Source organism: Lagopus leucura, unplaced genomic scaffold (assembly GCF_019238085.1).
Source record: "Lagopus leucura isolate 7727_CA_CO unplaced genomic scaffold, USGS_WTPT01 Super-Scaffold_100157, whole genome shotgun sequence".
Lineage (NCBI taxonomy): Eukaryota > Metazoa > Chordata > Aves > Galliformes > Phasianidae > Lagopus > Lagopus leucura.
This window is the reverse complement of record NW_024962334.1, coordinates 48649739-48671496: the sequence shown is the minus strand read 5'-3', so window position 1 is coordinate 48671496 and position 21758 is coordinate 48649739. Positions and strand designations below refer to the sequence as shown.

At 52.6% G+C, this 21758-nt stretch overlaps 3 protein-coding genes across 10 annotated transcripts; 2 read left to right on the top strand and 1 right to left on the bottom strand.

The window, feature by feature from the left end:
* Positions 1-433: 433 nt before the first annotated feature.
* Positions 434-14737, bottom strand: GUK1 (guanylate kinase 1). 3 transcript variants are annotated; one of them, XM_042888151.1, is made up of 9 exons: positions 10950-12201; positions 10458-10483; positions 9114-9227; positions 7831-7872; positions 6317-6413; positions 2202-2340; positions 1411-1495; positions 1009-1094; positions 434-612 (listed from the first exon to the last, which is right to left on the bottom strand). In XM_042888151.1, the coding sequence occupies exons 3-9, from the start codon at positions 9223-9225 to the stop codon at positions 577-579; spliced, it is 597 nt and encodes a 198-aa protein (XP_042744085.1). In that variant the 5' UTR covers positions 9226-9227; positions 10458-10483; positions 10950-12201; the 3' UTR covers positions 434-576. The 3 variants fall into 3 exon arrangements, with proteins under 3 accessions (XP_042744085.1, XP_042744083.1, XP_042744084.1); XM_042888149.1 differs by lacking the exons at positions 10458-10483; positions 10950-12201 and adding an exon at positions 14669-14737; XM_042888150.1 differs by lacking the exon at positions 10458-10483.
* Positions 14738-14795: 58 nt separating this feature from the next.
* MRPL55 (mitochondrial ribosomal protein L55) lies at positions 14796-17754 on the top strand. 4 transcript variants are annotated; one of them, XM_042889288.1, is made up of 4 exons: positions 14796-14814; positions 15289-15358; positions 17241-17412; positions 17509-17754. In XM_042889288.1, the coding sequence occupies exons 2-4, from the start codon at positions 15333-15335 to the stop codon at positions 17650-17652; spliced, it is 342 nt and encodes a 113-aa protein (XP_042745222.1). In that variant the 5' UTR covers positions 14796-14814; positions 15289-15332; the 3' UTR covers positions 17653-17754. The 4 variants fall into 4 exon arrangements, with proteins under 4 accessions (XP_042745222.1, XP_042745221.1, XP_042745220.1 ...); XM_042889287.1 differs by having other exon boundaries at positions 14806-14824; XM_042889286.1 differs by lacking the exon at positions 14796-14814 and adding an exon at positions 14891-14928.
* Positions 17755-17871: 117 nt separating this feature from the next.
* CUNH1orf35 (chromosome unknown C1orf35 homolog) lies at positions 17872-20867 on the top strand. Of its 3 annotated transcripts, none has more exons than XM_042889282.1 (9): positions 17872-17937; positions 18679-18784; positions 18865-19015; positions 19350-19395; positions 19479-19558; positions 19665-19737; positions 19913-19992; positions 20307-20447; positions 20518-20867. In XM_042889282.1, exons 2-9 carry the CDS (start codon positions 18691-18693, stop codon positions 20786-20788), a joined length of 936 nt encoding a protein of 311 aa, XP_042745216.1. In that variant the 5' UTR covers positions 17872-17937; positions 18679-18690; the 3' UTR covers positions 20789-20867. The 3 variants fall into 3 exon arrangements, with proteins under 3 accessions (XP_042745216.1, XP_042745217.1, XP_042745218.1); XM_042889283.1 differs by having other exon boundaries at positions 17919-17937; positions 18634-18784; XM_042889284.1 differs by lacking the exon at positions 17872-17937 and adding an exon at positions 17993-18147.
* The last annotated feature ends 891 nt before the right edge of the window (positions 20868-21758 follow it).

The window sequence follows — 21758 nt, the reverse complement described above, 5'->3', positions numbered from 1 at the left end:
TGGATAGATCATATCCTGCAACTATTCCCATCCCCTCTCAGCTTATTAAACAAATCCATCTGTTCACAAGGACTGTGGTTAGAGCAGTCAGGCTGTGCTGACATGCTGCTCTGTGAAAGCAACAGACCCAGAACAGCACAGAGCCTGAGGAGGGCAGGCAGAGATGATCAGAAACGCCCAGAGGAGTTGTAGCAGATCCACAGATGAGAGCAGAGGGAGCAAAGGGAGGTCAATGCTTGTGACACTGACTGCCAGCAAAGATGAGTGCCCATCTGCCCACACTGCCCAGCAGCTGCAGCTCCTGCCCAGGCTGGCAGCTCTGCCCCCAGCAGCAGGTGCTGTGCTATTGCTTCCCAATTATCTGCCTGAGGTACAAACCTGGGAGAGCACACACACCAAGCAGCTGGCCAACAGAAACATGAGCACGAGCAGGTTTTGTTTTCCTTCCTTTTAATAGAAATATCCTAGAATAACACGGGAGGAGGATGGGCCTAAAGGGAATGTCTCTTGGAATGAAATGCTGTGATGTGGCTCAGGAATGATGTGATCAAGTTAAAACGTCCAGGCAGGCTCAGCTCAGGACTTCCTGGATTCTTGGGCCTTCTGGATTTCCTGCAAGAAGATCAGGAAAACAACTGAGCACTGTCACTTTTGGGAAGCACTGGTTTCACAGATGTGGAGAGCAGAAGAAATCACCTCAGCAGAAGCCCCACAGAAAAGCCCCAGCATCATAGCATCGAGGCTCTCATGTCAGCACTGGCCTTGGAACACAGCAAGGTGTGACTGAGAGGCTCCTCACAACACCATACCCCTTCTGTGCTCTCCAGAGGTGTTCTGCCACCAGTCCAGGACTGAGCCGGATCCATTTCCCACTCCTGGGCCACAGACCCACCATCATTCAGCAGCTCAACCTGGATCTGCTGCGGGCACACTTCTGTGGCTGGCTGTGGTCTGACTGCTCAGCCAGGCCTACCCAGGGAGAAGGCAGCAAAGCCCCCCAGGACTCACCTTCAGGAGCTGCTCCTTCAGTTCTGAATAGGCTTTTTCTAGATCATCATTAATAATGACCAAGTCAAAGAGGCCAGGCTCTTTACCTAGTGAAGGAGACAAGGACAGAGGGCTTACAGAAGAACACTCTCCTTTCCTGTGTCATCTCTCATGCACGACCTGAGTTCCTGCAGCATTTTATTATCATCATTTCAGCCACTGCTTATGCGCTTCTCTGCTAAACGCCCTCAAGGAACTGCAATGGGAAATGATGCAGCATGATGCTCAGATCAAACCCAGCTAATGCCCAAACCCCGCCAGCGTTCCTCTGAGAAGAGTCAGATGTCTGTGCAGAAAACAGGTCCTCCACTCCCAGTGCACCCCCCCTCCCTGGGCACTCTGCTCAAAAACTCCCAGACTTACTAAGTTCCAAATCTACACGGGCTGCAGTCAAACGCTTCTGTAGACTTTCTTCTGTCTCAGTCTGTCGGTCACGCAGTCTTTTTTCCTTAAACCCAATGACAAACACATTAAAGAAATGTACCCCAAATGCTGCATGCAGGAAATGCCCCATCCCATCACCAAAGCACAGATATCTTCTGCTGTCAGCAACAGTGGGAGTGACATAACACTCTGCTGGAGGCCTCAATTCCAGCCCAAACCTGTGCCCAAGCTCAGCCTGGGCTGTGGATGGCTGATCCACAGCTCCAGTTCCCAGTCTCTTCTTCTTCTCTGCATATTCATGCCCACATTCCTCCCTGAACCATGACAGGGATTCACTTCTCCCAGAGGCACAGAGCAATCACTGCTCTTCAGGACCACACAAGAAGGAAGGGGTGTAGGTTTATCAGTGCTGCAGAGAGACAGCCTCCTTAGGTCTAACTTCAATAACTGGAAGCAAGTCTCATCGCAAACTCTGCTTACCTCCCAGTGCAAGCACAACTAATGTGTTTGGAGCTTATAACCCAGCACAAGCAACCACACTGACAACATAGAAACCGTGCAGGAGAGACACGAATAACAGGGTTGGGAAAGGTTGATCACAGGGACCCAGGCTGGGCAGAGCTAACAGCGTGCTTGGAAGCCTCTTCCCCACTCCCCCAGTCCCTAAGAACATATCTCCCTTCAACAACAAGGGGGGGAACCCTCATGGCTTCAGAGCAAGACGCCGATTACCTCTAACCGCTTAACGGCAAAGGAAGGCGGCCGCTCACCAGGACATCTATGGATGGAGGCTGCACCGAGATGTAGATGGGGTTCAGGTCTGTCTTCTTGATGTTCTTTACGCCTTGGATGTCAATGTCCAGGATGCAGATCTGGTTCTTGGCCTGAACAGCCTGCACTGCACCTTTACTAGGGACAGATAAACCAGGGAGGGGTCAGAGCCTCCAGCACAGCAGGGAGGTTTGGGACTCCTCAGCATTAGGTCTCATAGGGCTCCCATGTACCCAAACTGCTGCAGGAGGGAAGAACGTCTGCTTTGCTCTTGCTGAGCAGTTTCTCTTCCCTTGTGTGTCCTTTGGGATCCTGGGGGTAGTGCAGAGGACAAAGTCCTGATAGAGGGTGTGGAAATAGATAATGCGACTATTCCACGAGGAGAGGATGGTGACAGGACAAGGGGCAGTGGTTTGAAACCATTACAGGGGAGGTTTAGGTTGGATATGAGGAGGAAGTTTTTCCCCCAGAGGGTGGTGAGGCACTGGCACAGGTTGCCCAAGGAGGCTGTGGATGCCCCATCCCTGCAGGCATTCAAGGCCAGGCTGGATGTGGCTCTGGGCAGCCTGGGCTGCTGGTTGGCGACCTGCACACAGCAGGGGTTGGAACTGGACGAGCTTTTTGATCCTTTTCAACACAAGCCATTCTATGATCTGTGCTTGTGGCCCAAGCACGGGCCATTAAGCTCCTCCCTTAGACAAATACAGGAGCAGTCTCACCAAAGAACAGAACAGAGAATTTTCCTTCCCTGATTTCTGTACCCATGCACTCTCCTGAAGGATGCTTAATGGATGCTTTGGACTGCTCCACAAGATGCACAATCAAGAAAATTCTGTAATGATTCTCTTATGTGCTCAAAGATGACTGTACCTTCCTACAAAGCAGGCTGTATACAACTGCCTCCAGCTTTTTCCTGAATACTTACAGTTATCCTTTGAAAAGCAGCAACTCCATCCCTCTGCCAGTACACCAGAGGTGCCCGGATTAATTCCTGCCCCATCAGGGCACTCCTTGGGCAGGATTTGTACAGGGCAGCAGGCAGGATCTCCTCCAAGACAGGGCTCAGTGGCACAAAAGCAATGCACAGCACTAGGAGCTCAGAGGTGGCCACTGCAGAGATTTGGAGGGAGCTGAATAAGGAGTGGCAGCAGAAATAAAGAGAAAACGTTGCCCTACAGCCAGCCCTAAACCTGCTCAATTCCTTGCCTGTAATCAGGGCACCTCTTTGGATCTCTCCTCGTGAACCTGCACCTGCAAAATCTGCCCTGTGATAGAAAGAGCTTTCCACAGAGATGTGCTGAACACAAACCACCACCAACAAGCATTTCTGTCCCATCCTGTGCCCTAGGAATGAAGCAAAGCTCTGGCCAAGGAGGACTCCTTACTGCTAGCACTCCTTCCCCAGCTCTCTCCAGTGCTGCTCCCCGGTTAGCAGTGCCCTGGGCTGGAGAAGACAAAGCCTTCACCAGCACAAAGCACCCACGGGTGTCAGGCAGCAGATGCTCAGGGTCACAGCACAGGTGTCTGCAGGGCACGAGCAGAGCAAACTGTGGTAGCACAGATGGAGAGCCCTCAGCCCATGGATGCCACAACCTCAGTACGACCTCCTGCAACCACTAATAGAAAGGATGGAGGCAGCATGAGCAGAAGGTGCCCCTCAGAAGGATACAAAGAGCCAAAATGGGGAAAGTGGCAACGATTTCAGGTAAACTCTGAGCTCTGAAAAACCCCAGAGAAGAGCAAGGGAGCAGCCCAGCACACCTATGAAGAGAGCTGCTCACACCAGACAGAAGGGAAGAGCAAGCTGACAGGCAGCCCATCTGCACAGCTGACCTGCTTGGTGGCAAGGACTGCTGTCTACGGAGATGCTGCTGTCACAGAGGCACAGGGGGTGGCTGGTGGCTCTCATGATGCCACGAGGGTCCCACAGCACAGGTCACTTAAACCCCAGCAGGAAGGGGAAAGCTGCAGTGATCCTGTGAGACCTGCACTGTGACCTGTATGAATACAAAGATTTGCTACCTTGCCCAAGGGGGCAGCAGCAAAAGCCCAGACCTGAGCATCCACAGCAAATCCACAAGATCTCCCCAGAAGAGCTCTTTTTTTTTTTTGCCATAGGCTTCACCTGCTGTCAATGGGTGTCCAGCAATTCCTGCTACAAGCAAGCCACTGAGAGCCAACAACAGCTCTCAGCACAGGGCAGAGAACCCCGTGCTTCCATCCTGACCACAACCTGCAATTTAAGGCAGCTTCCAAGAAGTCCTGGTTTCTGTGGGCTTATCAAACACGATCCTTCAACTCTTTCAAGACTCTGAAAGAAAATTAATTTAGATATTAAATATCATTAGCTGGTAAGATTTAGGGAGCACAAAAGATTGGCAAAAGCTTCAACTCCCCTGATAAGCATGAGAGACTCTCCAATTAGCACATATCTCATGAGAAATAGGCACTTATATGGAAAATATAGACTTGGATAGTTTTGATATATATTTTGTTTGCCAAGAGGTATTTAAGGCTTTGGGTTAGTTTCTGATTTGGGTTAAGTTCAGCCTTCCACACTGCATGTTTTGTGTGCATACGCAGAAGAAACTGAAGGAACACACACCCCTCATTCTTCTCTGCTCCACTCAGGGTCAGCCAAACTGACAGACTCTGGGCTCACAACAACACAACCTTGTTTTTCCAAGGGCGTTCAGGTACCCCATGTCCTCCTGGTAACTTCTGACTCACGTTAGCCTTTTCCACTCACGTCTGTTTGAATTCTGTGGGAATCAGCTGCAGAAAGGAGCCCTCCCAGCACACACCCTGGTGGAAGGGCACTGCCACCTCTTCAAACCACAGCAGACATCTGAGAACTGCCACCTCCTCTGCACCAAGCAGCATGGATTACGCAGGGCGCACACGGAGGAAGGAAGCCTGTCCTACACACCATAAACCCTGGGATTAAGGAGTCTGAACTTGGCTTCTCCTTGGCGCTGGGCACCTGAGGTAAACTGGAAGATGAGTTGTCAGGTTGTGATTCTCTTGCCAAATGAGCAATGCTGAAAGCACCGCGGCCAAAGCAGAGACCATCCTCCTCTAGAAGCCTCAGGGGGCCACGGCCACGTCCCCGAAAGACTGCCCAAGCTGTGGGAAAGCAGTGGTGTCAGTGCATAGTGCATTCAAACAGCTCTCTCTCCTTTGAAGGAAGGCTGAGAGCTGGTGTTGTCTGGCCTGAAGAAGGGAAGGCTTAGGGGAGACCTCACTGTGGCCTTCCAACACGTCAAGGTGGTTACTAAAACCCAAACCACGCTGATAATGAATGAGCCACATTAATGGAATGCAAAGTCAGCAACCATTCCTTCAGAGCTGCACATTCTTTTTCAGGGCCTCAGGTTGATGCATCCCATAAGGAAACAAGATTCAGAAGCTCTCTCTGCTGTCTCCAAAAAATTCTCCAAGAAGCACATTGAGCCCTTAAGGAAACACAGACCTTCCTGAAAAGTGTTCCAGGTTCATTCAACCAACCAAATCTCTCAGACATATTTAACTTTCCTCCTTAGCAGGTCCTCTGCTGCATTGCCACAATTTCCTAGCAATAATTACATAAGATATCTGACTTCTAATTAACATTGCCGCTTAATGTTTTATTGATCTTCAGCTCTGATGCCCAGAGCAATGCTATTTTAAAATCCACCTAATTCTTTAACCACAGTCAAGGGTGGCACACAACATATCTATGTACCATCAGCTGCCTCAGGAAAGAAGCACTCATACTTGCTTCACAATCACAGAATGGCCTGGGTTGCAAAGGAGCACAGTGCTCATCCAGCTCCAACCCCTGCTGTGTGCAGGTCACCAACCAGCAGCCCAGGCTGCCCAGAGCCACATCCAGCCTGGCCTTGAATGCCTGCAGGGATGGGGCATCCACAGCCTCCTTGGGCAACCTGTGCCAGTGCCTCACCACCCTCTGTGTGAGAATAACAGCCAGTGGAGATGCCATCCCTTCTGCCCCTGGATTTACCACATTCAAACTAACAGGTAATGTGGGATGTATGGACAGGAAGCTTCCCCAGGTGAATCACTTTCTCCTCCAGCACCACCTGTGCTCAGTGGTGATGGTCTGAATGCATACCTCGTCCCATACATATTTCCTGAGAACTCTGCGTGCTCAATGAATTCACCAGCATCGATTTCTTTCTTCATTTCTTCTCTGGTCACAAAGTGGTAATCTGAAAATGAGGAAAAACTCACAGAAATTAGCAGCTTGGAAGGTAAACTTGATGGCCAAAGACATGCATGGGTGCTCAGGGCAAACACACCTGAAAATCTGTCTGAAAATCTTCAGACAACCTTGGCAGACAGTAGATATCTACCTTCTAATCAACACATACAGCACTCCCTCTCTACCCCAACTGACCAGACATCTGCTCCAATGCTTCTGGAGCACTGTGAGGCCAGGCATGCTGCTGTGCACTCTTCTTCATGCTCGCTCCCTCCTCCCCAACCTCCTGCTTGCACAGTGAGAAACTCCCCTGCAATCCTGGAACGTGTTACAGGAGGACTGCCAAGGCCAGTGATTTGAAAGCATTTATGATTACAGACTAGAACGGGGAAAGACAGAGAGAGACATAAAAGGGAAGATTAAATATAAAAGAACAGAAATTATTCTCTCTCTTTTATTGAAACATCTCCCTCTCATTTCAGAATGAAGGCTGCCTTTGGAAATTAAGTGCAAAACTCATTTGTCACTTTCTGAAATATGGCAACAAACCAGGAAAAGCATCTTGTCAGCTGCACACAAGCTATTAACTTAGATAAAGACTCCTTAAGTAGGTGCATTTCCCAAAACACTGTGCCTTGGATGAGCTAACCAGAGATGCTTGACACTTTGGAAAGGAGCATATAAACAGGAGGGGGAACAGCTGTTCATGGGGGTGGATGGTGACAGGACAAGGGGGAATGGTTTTAAACTGAGACAGGGGAGGTTTAGGTTGGATATGAGGAGGAAGTTTTTCATCCAGAGGGTGGTGGGGCACTGGCACAGGTTGCCCAAGGAGGCTGTGGATGCCCCATCCCTGCAGGCATTCAAGGCCAGGCTGGATGTGGCTCTGGGCAGCCTGGGCTGCTGGTTGGCGACCTGCACACAGCAGGGGGTTGGAACTGGATGAGCACTGTGCTCCTTTGCAACCCAAGCTTCTGTGATTCTACGAAATCAAGCCACTCAGTGCTCACATACAGACTGCAGTGCTTAAACTGAGAGCCCCACACTGACACAGGGACCAAGACTTTCAAAGAAAGAAAGTCTAGAAAGACAGGGAGCATACGCTCTGCCTCAGCTAGCATTTCGCTGCTTAATTCAGTCATAGTTCTGTTCTGTCAAATCCATTCCTCTTCACTTCTTCTTTCCAGTGTACAGACTGTGCTGCAGAATGGCAGTCACTACAGTCTCACAGCCACTGAGGTCAAAACCAAAAGGTATACACCTTCAGATAGATCATTACTGACCACTCCCTCCTTCTGCCTACAGAAATGCACCCTATAAACACAAATGTAGGACCATCACTTACCTGCATTTCCCATAAGAACTTACCAGATTCATTACTGCTCTGAAAACACGTGAGACATGCCCAGTTACAACACACTCACCTTTGCCATTTACTTCTCCGGGTCTTGGCTGCCTCGTTGTATCTGCAAGCAAAAAACAGCCTTGGAAAGTGCAGGAACAAGGAAGTAGCAGTATAAAAGACAAAAGAGCACCACACATAGAAATTAATTCAAACACACTGCGATGATCAAAGCTTCTGGAATCAGTGGAATCCACAACTGGCCATTAATTGAAGAATTCTAGATAATCTGGAAGCAATTGTGATTGTTAGGTGCACAGCAGGCAGTCTGAGTCCTTACACACCCCAGGTTTAGCTTCTGCTACAGACCTCCTGTGTAATCCTGGATGTGGCATCCAGATCCCTGTCTCGGTGCAGAGGAATTAGCAGTGTCCTACTTTGCAAAGTTATCTTCGTTGGAAAAGATTAAGCAGCACCTACAGACACACTTAAAATAGCCAGCTTTAAGGAACAAGGGTAAAGTGCTGCACGAAGCAGGTGAATAAGTCAGACTGCTTTTGAAACCTGTTGGAAGTCATTCAAGTTTGCATTATTTTAAGATGCTCTGCAAACCAAAAGAAATCTGGTCAGTGTGGAAGGCAATGCCAGTTATTTTATTTAGGACTGGCAAGAGTTACAGTAAGGCAATGGGGTGAATGAGCTGCGTGTGCAGCCCAAACTCTGAGGGTAATCTTTAAAGTGTCACTAAGGGAAAAGGAAACATCTGTCTCCCAACAAGCTGCACTCTCCTATGGCTTCAACAGCACATAGCAACACTGCAACCACAGTGCTGCATTAAGGCCCTACAGCCCCTCTCAAAAGACCAAGGAGAGCAGCACATCCTTCTACAGAATTCAGTAGGAGAGGAAGGGGATTTAAAATAATTCTGCTCATGTAAATGGATGGTTATCATACAATTCCACCAACCTGTGCTCGTTTTGCCCTAAGCCAATGCCTCTTTCCCACAGGCTCCCAGGGACAGAGAAGCTGCACTCACCCACCTGTTGTGTGTCAGAGGATGTAACATTCCAACACTGCAAGCCACATCTCCCATGACTAAGGGAGATGTTCTCCTGAGTACTTGCCAGCACTGCCTGCAGCCAGGTGTGAGTGGGTCATGTCAGCAAGCCAGGGCTATTTTCATGTTACAGGGAACTGTGTTAGGTCGAATAAAGGTCCCCTGCATCATTTAAAGGCACCAAAAGCCCACAGACAGATGCAGGCAAAGAACAGAAGCCTGTTATATGGGACACAATTAGAGGTAGAGAACTGGGCTCTGGGCTTGTAGCCTCAAACTCCTTCACTGCCCGTCCATCAGATACTCACGAGAGACACTGAAGCCGAAGATGTTCTCATAATCTTTAAACAATTTCTTTATCAAAGTGCTCTTCCCTGCACCTGATGGGCCACTCAGAACCACTGGTCTCGGTCCCTGCATGGCTACACAGACAAACAAACACATGGCTGGTTAGAAATACGTAGAAAACAGGCTCCCAGTGGCATCTCAGGACCAAGAGTGCCTGTCCCTTATTTGATACAAGTTTCTGGTGAAAAATGTTACATTATGAGAAATCAGAAGATGAGAGCTGATGGAAAACACTGAGGAGCACAGGAAATCCAAAGAAAATTACATCAGCAAACCTGCCACAAAAGGAGGAAGTTGTCACCTCTGCACTGAGGAGAAAAGGCACCGGCCTGGCTCTGAGGGGCTGCATTTGGAAAGCTGATGATGGGGCCACCAGCAATGCAGCAGGACAGCATCACTCAGCTTTGCCTCTCATCCTGGTCTGCATGCGTAACAGAAGGGAAATAAACCTCAAAACCCTGCAGCAGTGCCTGGGGACACAGCAGGCCACAGCTGCACTCTGCAGCACAAAGTGCAGCTCGAGGTGTGGCAACAAGCAAGAAGGGTTTGGCTCCCAGCAAAGAAACAAGGCAGCCTTGGGTTACACAGACATCTCTATTGTTTCTTCAGCCAGAAGGAAAAGAGTGGGTGTTTTCATGCACCTGCCACCCTGGGGAGGGAGTGGTTAATTACTAATGGTTAATTACTAATATGTGAATTAGGAGTAGTACAGTGCAGGGTTTTCTCTGGGGACTGTCATCCACCAGCAGCAACTGGGCAGCCTCTAAGGCAGAGGTGATGCTAAAAGCAGGACAAACCCAATTATTTTTCCTGCTTAAACCCTCTCCCTTCCACAAGCAGTGAAGCCCCCAAAAGGCATCTCTTAGCCTGGCCCAAGGAGCATTCAGCACACAGACAGCATAATGCCCTTCCATTTCAAATTAGATCATAGCAATGTCATCCTGACCTTACAAATCACTTTTCAAAGAGCCTTAAGCCACACGCAACCTCTTACAAAAGCAGCTGCTGCCACGGATGGTGTGGCTGGCTTATGTGGCTCTGCTGCCTACCTGACCCCAGCCAGATCCCTCCTTATCTCCAGATCCCTGCTGCACAGCTCTGTTATCTCTCACACACCTACCAAGCAGCACTAAAACCAGCAAAGCACGAGTTCTCCATGTTCCCTGCAATCCAAGCCTGAACAAAAAGGCAGATACCCAAAGACTACCCAGACATCTAATGCATACATGGCCATAAGAACACCTAAGTTCAATCACCAGCTGTCAAGGAACTGTTTTGTTGCTGCAGGGTTAGTCCCACCATACCTGCATTACTGTGCTGCTGAACGAGGCTTCGTCATCCCACAAAGAAAGTTTAAATGATGAACAAATCTTTAGGAAGTCCTCTTGGGTACAGAACTGTGCTGTTCTTCCCTGAGCCTCTGGTAACTTCTAAACAGCCCAGGTTTTCCCTACCTGCTCAATACAGAAAACAAACACCCCCCTGCACCACCCCACCAAACTCAATGCCTGGAGCAAGGAAGCAACGCTGCTCTTGCTGACTTTTCTGAAGCATCTCTGTCTCCCCTTGTTCCTCCCACCCACAAAGCAGCAGGAGAACATCAGTGAACCCTGACCAACAGAAGAGAAACATCCCAGCCAGGATGCTGCTCTCCTCTCCTTCCCCTGGAATCTCCTACCCTCTCTCAGGCAGACAGGAATGTAAAGCTGCTCAAATCATTTGTGATTATTTCATCCAAGCCCAGGGAAATTGGGAAGGAGTAACAAACTGAGTGCTGGCTTCCAGTGCACCCCTACCTTTTGCTTTTGCTCCCTCGCAGCCAAGTTCAGTTCCTCACAGTGGTGACAGGTTTCAATCTGAGCAGGCAGGCAGAGAGCTGAGCTATTTGTGAGCTGCCTAATTACCACGCTGCAATTTTAAGGCAGCCAATGGAAATTGCTCGCTGATCTTTAATCTCCTCTTGTACTTTCTGCTCTGCTCCCTGCTCTCCTGGCAGGTGAAGTCACAGTCAATCACCTTTAACAAGCTGATGGATGCCAGCACTTGCTGGCACGGCTGTGGGACACAGTGCCTTTGGGATTTCACCTTCTGCAGAAAATGTTCTTTAGGACTGAAGTTGGCATGGCTGCTGCTCCCAGCCACTGCTCCATCTCAGCTCAGTGATTAACACAACTGTCTGTAATGACAACACATTCCTTTCCTTGCCCAAACCTCCAACCAGCACATTTCCAGCCCCTCTGCAGTGGAACACAGCACATCACCCAAGCTCTCTGCCTGGAACTGCCCCACTTTGGCTAAAATATTACAATATCAGAACAAAAAACTGCACTCAAGGTGTCTGACCAACGCAGTGGCATTGGTGGACAAAGGCAGAGCAACTGATAATGCCTACCTGTAGTTGTGCAAGGACTCTGACGTGGTCCCATACCACGTTCTTAGCTCTACATTGGAGAAAGATGGATTTGAAGGGCAGGCTGTTAGGCAGATAAAGAATTGGTTGGATGGTCACAGTTAGAGGGCTGCTGTCAATGGCTCTACATCCAGGCAGAGGCACAGGGCAAGCAGTGACCTGGCTCCACGTCCCCAGAGAATGCCTAGGCTGGTCAACCTCAACCTGTAACTCCAGCTTCTGTGTTTCTACAAGCCTCCTTTAAACCTACAGCCTCCAAAATCCTCAGTGGACAGGACTAAGTTTCCTTAAAGTCTTGTATTGGAGGCTCTTGACCTCGAAACACATCCCTCCATCAGATGCCAAATGTTCTACCCAACCAGGGCAAATACCAAACCCCTCCAACACCCAGTTTTCCTTTTCTGGACATCTGGATGTTAAGAATCTTGCACCTGTGTTGTTATTGAACTGAAAGCCAGGGGTGCCAGCCACTTGCTGAGGTCCTGGTTTGCAATGAAGGCTGCTGGCACTTGGCTGTGAGGGAGGAAGGCTGCAGGTAAAGCACTCAAGGATGGCTGAGCAGGGAGCTGTGCCCTGAGGACCTGGATTCCTTTGTGTCTGATCTGTGTGACACTTCTCCACATTCTGCAACCCCTCCCTTTACTTTTTTTTTTTTTCCCCCACAGCAATACTGAGAAGTGAGAAGAGACAGGTGTTGCAATCACAGGTCTCACCTCTTTAAAAAGGCTGAAAGTAAACCTAAGGACTGGCAGATGTTTACTCCTGCCTCCATCTTCTTTGCTAGAAACCTCTACAGCAAAACAAGACAATTTACAGGAAAACACCCCATCCATTTTCACTGCCAGTTGAAGAGGTTGAGCCCTCTGTGTGCAGCAGACAGAGAGCATCCAGCTACGAACTGGAAATCCACATCACTGTGGAACAAAACCAGCTCAGCACTGGTTTTATTTTTTCAGCCCTTTGCTCAGATTTTGGCACTTTCAGAGCAGCTGATTCCCAAACACAAAGGATCTCTCCTAAAGTGGTTTTGAACCCAGCCTAACCACCACGGGTACCCAAACCCACAGCAGTGTGGTTTTGCAGCTGCAAGATGAAGGCTACAGAGATGCTGTTGGGCTGCAAAATGATACAGGGTGCAAACAAGAAACCATCCCAAAGGCAGGGAGCAAATCTCCCTCTGGTCCTGCTTGCTACAGGCAAGGTGAATTTTACCTGGCAGGTGGCAAGTCGACCAGCAGGACAAAGGCCAGACATCACAAAGAGTTAAACATAATTAATGCTGATTAGCAGAACAGCTTTGAAGAGAAGGCAAAGCCCCACTACAAAGGAGAAAAGCAGCTTAAAGGACAGTTTGTTGGGAGCCCCAGCTAAGGACTCCTGGATTAGGAATAAAATCCCATTCCCTATTTTTAGCATGTTCTCCATGAACTCCCAACTCCTCCTTTCTAACTTTTAGGACTGATTCTTAACAGCTGCTGGACACACAATCATTAACCAGGAGCCACAGGAGCTATGCAGAACAGGGCTAAAAGGAGAGGCTGCCTGAATGCACTGTGGGTTGTTTTATTAAAAGGCATGACTTGCTTTTACCCTTCCTCCAAACTTTTTCTTTGCCCTCTCAAGTGGTTCCACTTTTGACACATGAGAAGAGAAGGGCAGCTCTGCTTGCATGGAACCACCATGCCCAGCACCAGCCCAGCAATTGGGCTGTCTCACCAGCCACGTGAAACAAGTCATAGAACCACAGAATCATCAAGGTTGGAAAAGATCTCCAAGATCATCCAGTCCAACCGTCCACCTATTGCCAATAGTTCTCACTAAACCCTGTCCCTCAGCACAGCATCTAAATATTCCTTGAACACTTCCAGGGTCAGCGATTCCACCACCTTCCTGGGCAGTCCATTCCAGTACCTGACCACAGAATGGCCAGGATTGGAAGAGACCTCAAGGATCATGAAGATCCAACCTCCCTGCCACATGCAGGGCCACCAACCTCCACATTTCATACCAGCCCAGGCTGCCCAGGGCCCCATCCAACCTGGCCTTGAACACCTCCAGGGATGGACGGGGCATCCACAGCCTCTCTGGGCAGCTGTTCCAGCACCTCACCACTCTCTCTGTAAAGAATTTCCCCCTGACATAAAATGTAAATCTTCCCTCCCTCAACTTAAAACCATTTCCCCTTCTCCTGCTGTTATCAACCCTTTCAAAGAGTTGACTCCCCTTCTGTTTGTAAGCTCTGAAAGGCTGCAATGAGGTCACCCCACAGCCTTCTTTTCTGCAGGGTGAACAAGCCCAGCTCCCTCAGCCTGTCAATGAAGTAACAAGGATCCAACACAGGTATGATAATTAAAAGCAGATTCAGTGTGCTATCTCCTGCCTTCGTTAATTCTATATGGGGATTTCTCCGACCCACAGCTAGCAATTCCTTCCTCCTTCACAGAGAAGCACTGACAGGAGCTGAGCAGCCCCATGCAGCTGGCAGGCACACCGAGCCATGTTTTATCTGCAAACGGTCACCAAAAAAGCTAATTTGGAATCATAGAATTACTCAGGTTGGAAAAGATCTTAAAGAACATCAAGCCCAACCACAACCTAACCATATTACCCTAACTCTAGCAGCCCTCTGCTAAACCACGTCCCCGAGCATCACAGCCAGGTTGCTTTTAAACACATCCAGGGATGGTGACTCAACCTCTAATACCCAGACAGAGGTACCTGAAGAGAGCAGTAAGGCCTCCCCTCAGCCTCCTCTTCCCCAGACCAAACAGCCCCAGTTCCTCCACTCTCTCCTCACAGGCCATATTCTCCAAGCCCTTCCCCAGCCTTGCTGCCCTTCTCTGGACCTGCTCCAGCACCTCCACGTCCTTTCTGTACCGAAGTGCCCAAAACTGAACACAGAATCTCCTCCCCAAGCCTGCAGGGCTCCCTGGGGGACAGGCAGGGTACGGCTGGGCTCTGAACGCCCTCACCAACCCGAGGAGGCCCCGCACCCCTCACACACAGCTCCCTCGGGATGCCGACCCCCTCCCCTCGCTCCCCTCGCTCTCCTCGCCCTCTACCCGCCCTTTTCCCCACACACAGCCGCTGCCTCCCGCCGCTCACCCGCCGCCCGGGCGATGGCCCCGCGCAGCCGCCTCCAGCTCATGAGGGGAGGGGGGCAGCAGGGGGGGGTGGAGCGCGGCGCTGGGGATTTCCGTCAGCCCCTGCTGACGTCACGCGAGGCGGCCAGGCGGGAGGTGCGCCGCTGGGTGAGGTCACGTGAGTGGGAGAAACCATGAGCGCGGAGTGCGGGGGGGGGGGGGGGGGCCGGGGCTTTGTCGGGGGGGGGGGAGCGGCGTGGGGGGTCGGAACGAGCGGAGGGCGTGGGTTGAGGGCACCGCGGTGCCGGGAGGTGGCGGCGGGGACAGCGGTGCTATGGGCGGCGGGGGGAGGGCATCACCGTGCGCTGAACCATTGCGGGAGGGGGTGGGGGGTGTGTTTGCCGGCGGGGGGGGAGGACTGCATAGGGCCAATCCATTGCGGGGTGGGGGCGCCATCTTGGGGTCAGGAGCGCGGTGAGGGGCGGGCGCCATCTTGGATCCGAAGTGAGGGGCGGGCGCCATCTTGAGGCCGGTGTGGGGGTGGGCGCCATCTTGAGGCTGAGGGTTGGGGGTGTCCCCGCGCTCTGCTGTGGGGATGTCACCTCATGCCAACCATCCCCTGAGAACCGTCCCTGTTCCCAGGTTGACCCCAAGAGGCAGCGCGGCGTCCCCTCGCGCAGAGCACAATGGAGGCTGTGTGGAGAGCACTGAGGTGAGAACGGTGCTTGGCCCTTGGGAGCCCCAGTCTGGGGTCTGAAGTGCATGTTCATCACCTGCTCTGTGGTAATCAACCCTTATGCTCTCAGGAGAGACATTATGTATTTTGGAGTTGTCCACAGAATCACAGAATAGCTGGGGTTGGAACAGACCTCAAGGATCATGAATCTCCAGCCTCCCTGACATAGGCAGGGGTCCAGGCCTGGTGCTTGGTGCTTTCCCACAGATCAAGCTCAGGCAGGAAACTGTTGACACAGTATTTATTTGCAGAAGTTACAAAGTTAGTAGTTTTCCAGCTTTTAGTTGCAGTCTTTCCTACAGCTATAATGTTGCTGGCTGTATACCTCCATTACTACCTGCTCAGGGGAAGAGCCTTCGCCTGGCTGCGCTTTCTAGCGCGATAATGAAGGCACTGCAGTGAAGGATTCGTGGCTTTTCTTTATAAGTTGGCATCGTCCCCCAGAGTATCACAGAATCATTAAGGCTGGAAAAGTTCTTGACTATGAGAGTGGTGAGGTGCAGGAACAGCTGCTCACAGAGGCTGTGGATGCGCCGTCCCTGAAGATGTTCGAGGCCAGATTGCATGAAGCCCTGAGCAGCCTGGTCTGGTATTAAATGTGGAGGTTGGTGGCCCTGCTTGCAAGCAGGGGGTTGGAGCTTCGTGATTCTTGAGGTCTCTTCCAGCCCAAACCATTCTGTGATTCTGTGAAAAGACCGCTCCTGATTAATATTCCCTTCAAGGCCTCCTGACTCTGGGTGTTTGTTGGTTAAGGATAGCAAGTGTTTGTTCTTCCGACACCTAATGCAATGGAACTAGGTGATCTTGGAGGTCACTTCCAACCCAAGCCATTTTGTGATGCCATCCAGAAAGATCCAGACAGGCTGAGTGGTGGGCCCAGGTGAACCTCATGATGTTCACAAATCCGAGTGCAAGGTCTGCACCTGGGTTCTGGCAACCTCCACTGTCACATCATGGGATGTAAGGATGGGACACAGCCCTGCTGAGCGGGAGCTGGAGATACTGGTGGATGGCAGCTGGGCACGAGCCAGCACTGCGCCTTCCCACCCCAAAAGCCAACTGTACCCTGGGTGCATCCAGAGCCATATGTGACCAGCTTTCAGCATGAGGAAGGGGGTCTGTCCCACTTGTCTGTGTTGTCAGACCTCACCTGGAGTGGTGCATCCAGATTAGGATGAGGGTTATGGCAGTGAGGCACAGGTTGCCCGTGGAGGTGGCGATGTCCCATCTCTGGAGACACCGGAGGTCATGGATGGGGCGGTGAGCACCTGATGAGCTGTGGGTGACCCTGTGCCCTGCAGGGAGTGGGACCAGATGGCCTTTAGCTCTTGGAGCAGGACCAGTGTAATGCTGCTAAGATGATCAGAGGGCTGAGCACCTCTTCTATGAGGAAAGGTTGAGGGAACTGGGCTTGTTTAGCTTGGAGAAGAGAAGGCTGCAGGGAGACCTCATGGTGGCCTTCCAGTACTTGAAGGGAGCAGATAAACAGGAGGGGGAACGGCTGTTTGTGAGGGTGGGTGGTGATAGGACAAGGGGAATGGTTTAAAGTGAGACAGGGGAGGTTTAGATTGGATCTGAGGAGGAAGTTTTTCAGCCAGAGGGTGGTGGGGCACTGGCACAGGTTGCCCAAGGAGGCTGTGGATGCCCCATCCCTGCAGGCATTCAAGGCCAGGCTGGATGTGGCTCTGGGCAGCCTGGGCTGCTGGTTGGTGACCTGCACACAGCAGGGCTTGGAGCTGGATGAGCATCGTGCTCCTTTGCAACCCAGGCCATTCTATGATTTTACAGTTCCGTGACCCTCACAGGTCCCTTCCAACTCAAATAGTGCTCCAGTTCACGACTGCTTTGCCTCCCGCAGCGCCCTGCAGCCCCGCTGCCTGCACACCGCCTGCAGCCGCCACAACTCCAACCGCACCTCCATCACCCACCTGCGCCGCCAGGTGTACGGCCGCCTCTACCCGCTGCTGCTGGTCCGCACCGATGGCTCCACCATCCACATCCGCTACAAGGAGCCCAAAAGGATCCTCATGGTAAGGGACACAGCCCAACAGCTAGAGATAAGGGCGCTCAGGGGGGTGTGTTGCTTTCGGTGCTGCAGCCTCACTCTCCTGTCACTTGCTCCCCAGCTGCCCTTGGACAGCAGCACGCTGCCTGAGGCGGAGCGCAAGGCCCGGCTGCGGCGGCAGTTCCCCAGCAAGCTGCAGGCCAAGCAGGAGGAGGCCTTGGAGGAGCTGGACTTGGAGAAATACAAGAAATTTTGGAAGAAGTGAGGCACCGATTTGGGATCAGCCCCCACCGAGACTCCCTACCAAGCGGTGGCTGATGGACACAGCTATAGAAATAAAGAGAAGAGCAATTTTGTTAAGAACTCATTTGGGGTTTTTCGGTGGTTTTGCCTCATTTCACGCCTGTTTTGGGCGGCTCAGGGCAGCATGGCCGTTCACCCTCACCCTCCCCTCCCCTCTGCGTTATGGTGGTACCGCCCGCCTCCCCTCCCGGCCCGGTGGTAGCGCCCGGGGCGGGGCTACAGCGCGCGGGCCCCGCGGCCCGGAGAGGTGCGTGGCGGGGGCTGGGCCGGGCCGGGCAGGGGGGGTTCCGGGTTGGGCCGTTTTCCCCTCCAACGATTCTGTGATCCCGAGTGTGCGGCACCGGCCTTGGGGTCGCGGTTTCCCCCTTCCCTCTCTTACCGCTGGGCGGCTTCCCCCGGGCCGTGCAGCCCTCCCTTGGGCCGTCCCAACTCATGCAGATCCATATTGCCAGCCCAGGTAACCTCCCAACCCACTCAGACCCTCATTGCCAGGCTACGTGCTCTCCTGTAATCCATGCCAGCCCATTTCCAGCCCATGCATCCCCAGTGGGTCATGCAATTGCCTCCCCCCCAACCCACTACAGATCCCACGGCCAGGCTTTGCAACCTTCCCCCCCTCCTCTCCCAAACCCGTTGAAATCCCCATCTCCAGACTCCAACCCCACTATCCACGCAACCCTCCCCAAAGCTTTGCATCCTCCTCCACCTCCACACATTGCACAATCCACCCCATACTTTGCCTTTCCCCCTGTTCTTTACAAGACCTCAGCATAACCCCTGCTTGATACCTAAAGCTTCCTATGGCTTTAAGATTGCAATGGGGGCCACCTCCCTGCCCCCCTCCTCATCGCACTGCAGGGGAGCCCTGCGTCTCCCTCATCCCCCCCCAATACATTGCTGGGGGGCCCTGTACCTCCCCAGTCCTCCCCCCCTCACACTGCAGGTGCAGCCTGCTGTTCTGCCGTGATAACGGGGCCCATCCTTGCAGCACCCCATCACCATGTTCGGCTCATCCCGAGGAGGGGTCCGGGGGGGCCAGGACCAGTTCAGCTGGGAAGATGTCAAGACAGACAAACAGCGCGAGAACTACCTGGGTAAGGCCTTCATCCCCCGGCCCTGTGTGCGGGGTGAAGATAAGGGGCTGGGGACAACATGGGGCCTTGTGTCCCTGCAGGAAACTCCCTGATGGCACCGGTGGGACGCTGGCAGAAGGGCAAGGACCTGACGTGGTACACCAAGGGCAAGCAGGAGCCCGCCCCGCTGTCCCGCGAGGAGGAGCTGGCAGCCGTGCGCCTGGCTGAGCAGGAGGCCATGATGGCAGCGCTGTGAGCACCCCCCTACAAATCCCCTGTGACACTCCCCCAAAAATAGACACTCTGAACATCCCCCCCCCCAAAAAAAAACCATCCAAAGGACCACGCAGTCGTTGGTCACCTTCACTGAGAGTGAAGATACTGGGGAGAGATCCAGATCTTTCGTTAGGGAAAGGCTCTGCCCCATTGGACAGTAGGCATGGAATGGAGGTCCTGGAGCAGTTGGCTCTCAGATGCAGGGATGGGATGTGGGTGGTGCTGTGCAGAGCTGGGGGTTGGACTTGAGGATCCTTGTGGGTCTGTTCTTACTGGGATGTGCTGTGACTCCATGGTTCTGTGACTCTAGGGGCTACAAGAACGTGAAGAGGCAGCCCACAGGCCTCAGCAAGGAGGTGAGGGCGTCCCTGCTGTCCCTGTAGGTCAGGGCATCCCCCATGCTCTGTGTTTTTATGGGGTCTCAACGCTTTGCCCGCAGGACCTGGCTGAGGTGTGCAAGCGGGACAGCGCAGAGCGAGCCGAGGACGTGGATCGGGTGGTGGGCTTGGGCAGCTCCAGGTGGGCACCGAAACACTGCCTTTCAGAGCGACTTTTTAAAGACAAAATGCCATTCTTATGTTGGTCTTTTAATTTTGTGGCCCATGGATGTGGTTTTCGCCTGCAGCGGCAGCGCCGGGCGGGTGATGCTCTCCAAGGAAGACAAGGAGGCAGCCAAGATGGGGCTCTCTGTCTTCACGGTACGTTGGGTTGATGTGAGATCATCAAAAACCCACGGGCGTTTAGGTCGGAAGCGACGTTTGTTCCCAAAGTTCTCTTTGAAAGGCAGAAAGAGCTTTTATCCTGTGTGTGTCACTCAAAGCACTGGGCAGGCCCACGCACTCGCTCTGTGCTTTTCTCTTCCCCGTGCTCCAGCACCAGAAGGTGTGCAGCAGTCCTGAGGCGTCGGGCTCCAAGAGGAAGCAGGACAAGGAGGAGAAGGCAGAGGAGAAGCGGTGAGGACCAGGATGCATCCCGCACTGCACTGCCCTGGTTGGTGGGTCAGAACCAGCCACGAATGGCCGTGCTTTTCCTGGCAATATTGTGCTGAACCGAACGTTTTGCATCGCAGCTTGGTTTAGGCTTGTCCTGCTTCAGTCTGAATCCCCCTAAACCTCTGAGTCACCCTCAAAACTCCTTGTTTTTAATTGCTTCTCCTTTATTAAATAGACCTGGTGAGGGCCCAGCAGGGGTGGGTGTTTGGCACAGAAAGGGTTGGAGGGGTTTGCAGTGCAGGAACCCATCAGTGCTGCCCTGTTCTGCTCCACAGGATGGAGAGCAGCAAGAAATCCAAAAAGGAGAAGAAGAAAAAGAAAAAGAAGAAACACAAGAAGGAGAAGAAGAAAGACAAACACCACAAGCGGGACACCACCCCATCATCCTCCGCCTCCTCTCCCGACCGGGACGAGAGGTAGTGGGGTCAGAGGGGGAGGCACACGGCAGGGCTGTTCCCACGAGGTGACACCGTTCTGTCCCTGCAGACGCCACCGGAGCAAAGCCCAGGATCGCCCTGCATCCCACGGCGGCCGTCCCGAGGCATCGCGGCACCGGCACCGCCGTGACACGGACTCCTCTCACAGCAGCGGGGCCTCGGGCAGGAGCCCGTCCTCCCGCCGCCGGAGGGCGCGGAGCCGCAGCAGGAGCGGCCAGCGGCACCCGTCCCCGAGGCACAAGGGCAGGAGGAGGAGCAGGAGCCGATCTCCTCGATCCCACAGGGCCAGACAGCGTCACGATACGGATTCGGGTGACTGAGGGGTTTTCCTGGAGGGGATGTTCCATAGGTTAGATATTTTTTAAGGTTGTTATCTAAATTAAAGTCACAGCTTTACAACTGCCGGGGCTGCTGGCCTCGGTGCAGACTGGTTATTGCCTGCGTGTTACGATGTGGACGCTGTGTAACACAGCTCTGTGGGATCTATGGCTGTCACCTTCACTTCCCCTAAGTTAAACCTGGGGCAGCATCAGAAGCTCACCCTGCTGTTTGCTTCACCTGTGGTATACGGAAAATCGGAATAACACCATTACAGAATGGGAGCAAAATACAGCAGGTGCTCAGGTGCTCATTCCATGGATCTGTCCTGTCCAGACTGACCTCTGTGGGGTCCAGCTTACAGCTCTGAGGCCCAGACGTCTTTAATTTGGGGACACCTGGGTGTGAGCCACCAGCCCAGGCAGGAAGAAGCAGAGATGCCACAGCAGGGAGCTCTCACGGGGATGGCAGGGCGACAGGCGTCCCTTTTGGCTGAGAAGTGGCCTCTGGCTAAAAAGGAAAGTGCTGAAACAAGTCCTTGGCAGACGGATGGGGCTGCAGCGCCTCCTGCACGTGTATGCAGAGTGCTGTTCCCATCTGAAACCTCACGACAGAAATACGGGTGTTTGTGTGCTCAGCGCAGGGTGCGGGTTTTAAATCCGTAATGAGTGATAGCGGTCCACGTGGAACGAGGGACGTCCCGAGCAGCTCCTGCTCGCGGGGCCAACAGCACGGAGCACAAGGGCCGCCTTTGTGTGAGTGGTGATGCCATTCCTCCCACTCGAGACAGGGCTGGTCTGTGTGTCTTGGCAGACAAACCCCTCGTGCCGGGGGCCGGTGTCAGTTTGCACTTGGGAGGTTTTCAGGCTCTTCTGTTATCCGAGGGGCTGTGCCACCGCACTGCCTGCAGCCCACGTGGAACAAGGGCTGCATTCATTGCAGCGGGAGGAGCTGGAATAAAGCCCTTCTGTC

Coding starts and splice junctions, on each gene's coding strand:
- GUK1 (XM_042888149.1), bottom strand. CDS start 14,711: ATGAGCTGGAGGCGGCTGCGCGGGGCCATCGCCCGGGCGGCGG. Junction 1,496..2,201: donor CTCCATCCATAGATGTCCTG/GTGAGCGGCCGC, acceptor ATTGGGTTTAAG/GAAAAAAGACTGCGTGACCG. Junction 613..1,008: donor TGAAGGAGCAGCTCCTGAAG/GTGAGTCCTGGG, acceptor ATCTTCTTGCAG/GAAATCCAGAAGGCCCAAGA.
- CUNH1orf35 (XM_042889282.1), top strand. CDS start 18,691: ATGTTCGGCTCATCCCGAGGAGGGGTCCGGGGGGGCCAGGACCAGTTC. Junction 18,785..18,864: donor ACAGCGCGAGAACTACCTGG/GTAAGGCCTTCA, acceptor GTGTCCCTGCAG/GAAACTCCCTGATGGCACCG. Junction 19,016..19,349: donor GAGGCCATGATGGCAGCGCT/GTGAGCACCCCC, acceptor CTGTGACTCTAG/GGGCTACAAGAACGTGAAGA.
- MRPL55 (XM_042889288.1), top strand. CDS start 15,333: ATGGAGGCTGTGTGGAGAGCACTGAG. Junction 15,359..17,240: donor GCTGTGTGGAGAGCACTGAG/GTGAGAACGGTG, acceptor TGCCTCCCGCAG/CGCCCTGCAGCCCCGCTGCC. Junction 17,413..17,508: donor AGCCCAAAAGGATCCTCATG/GTAAGGGACACA, acceptor CTTGCTCCCCAG/CTGCCCTTGGACAGCAGCAC.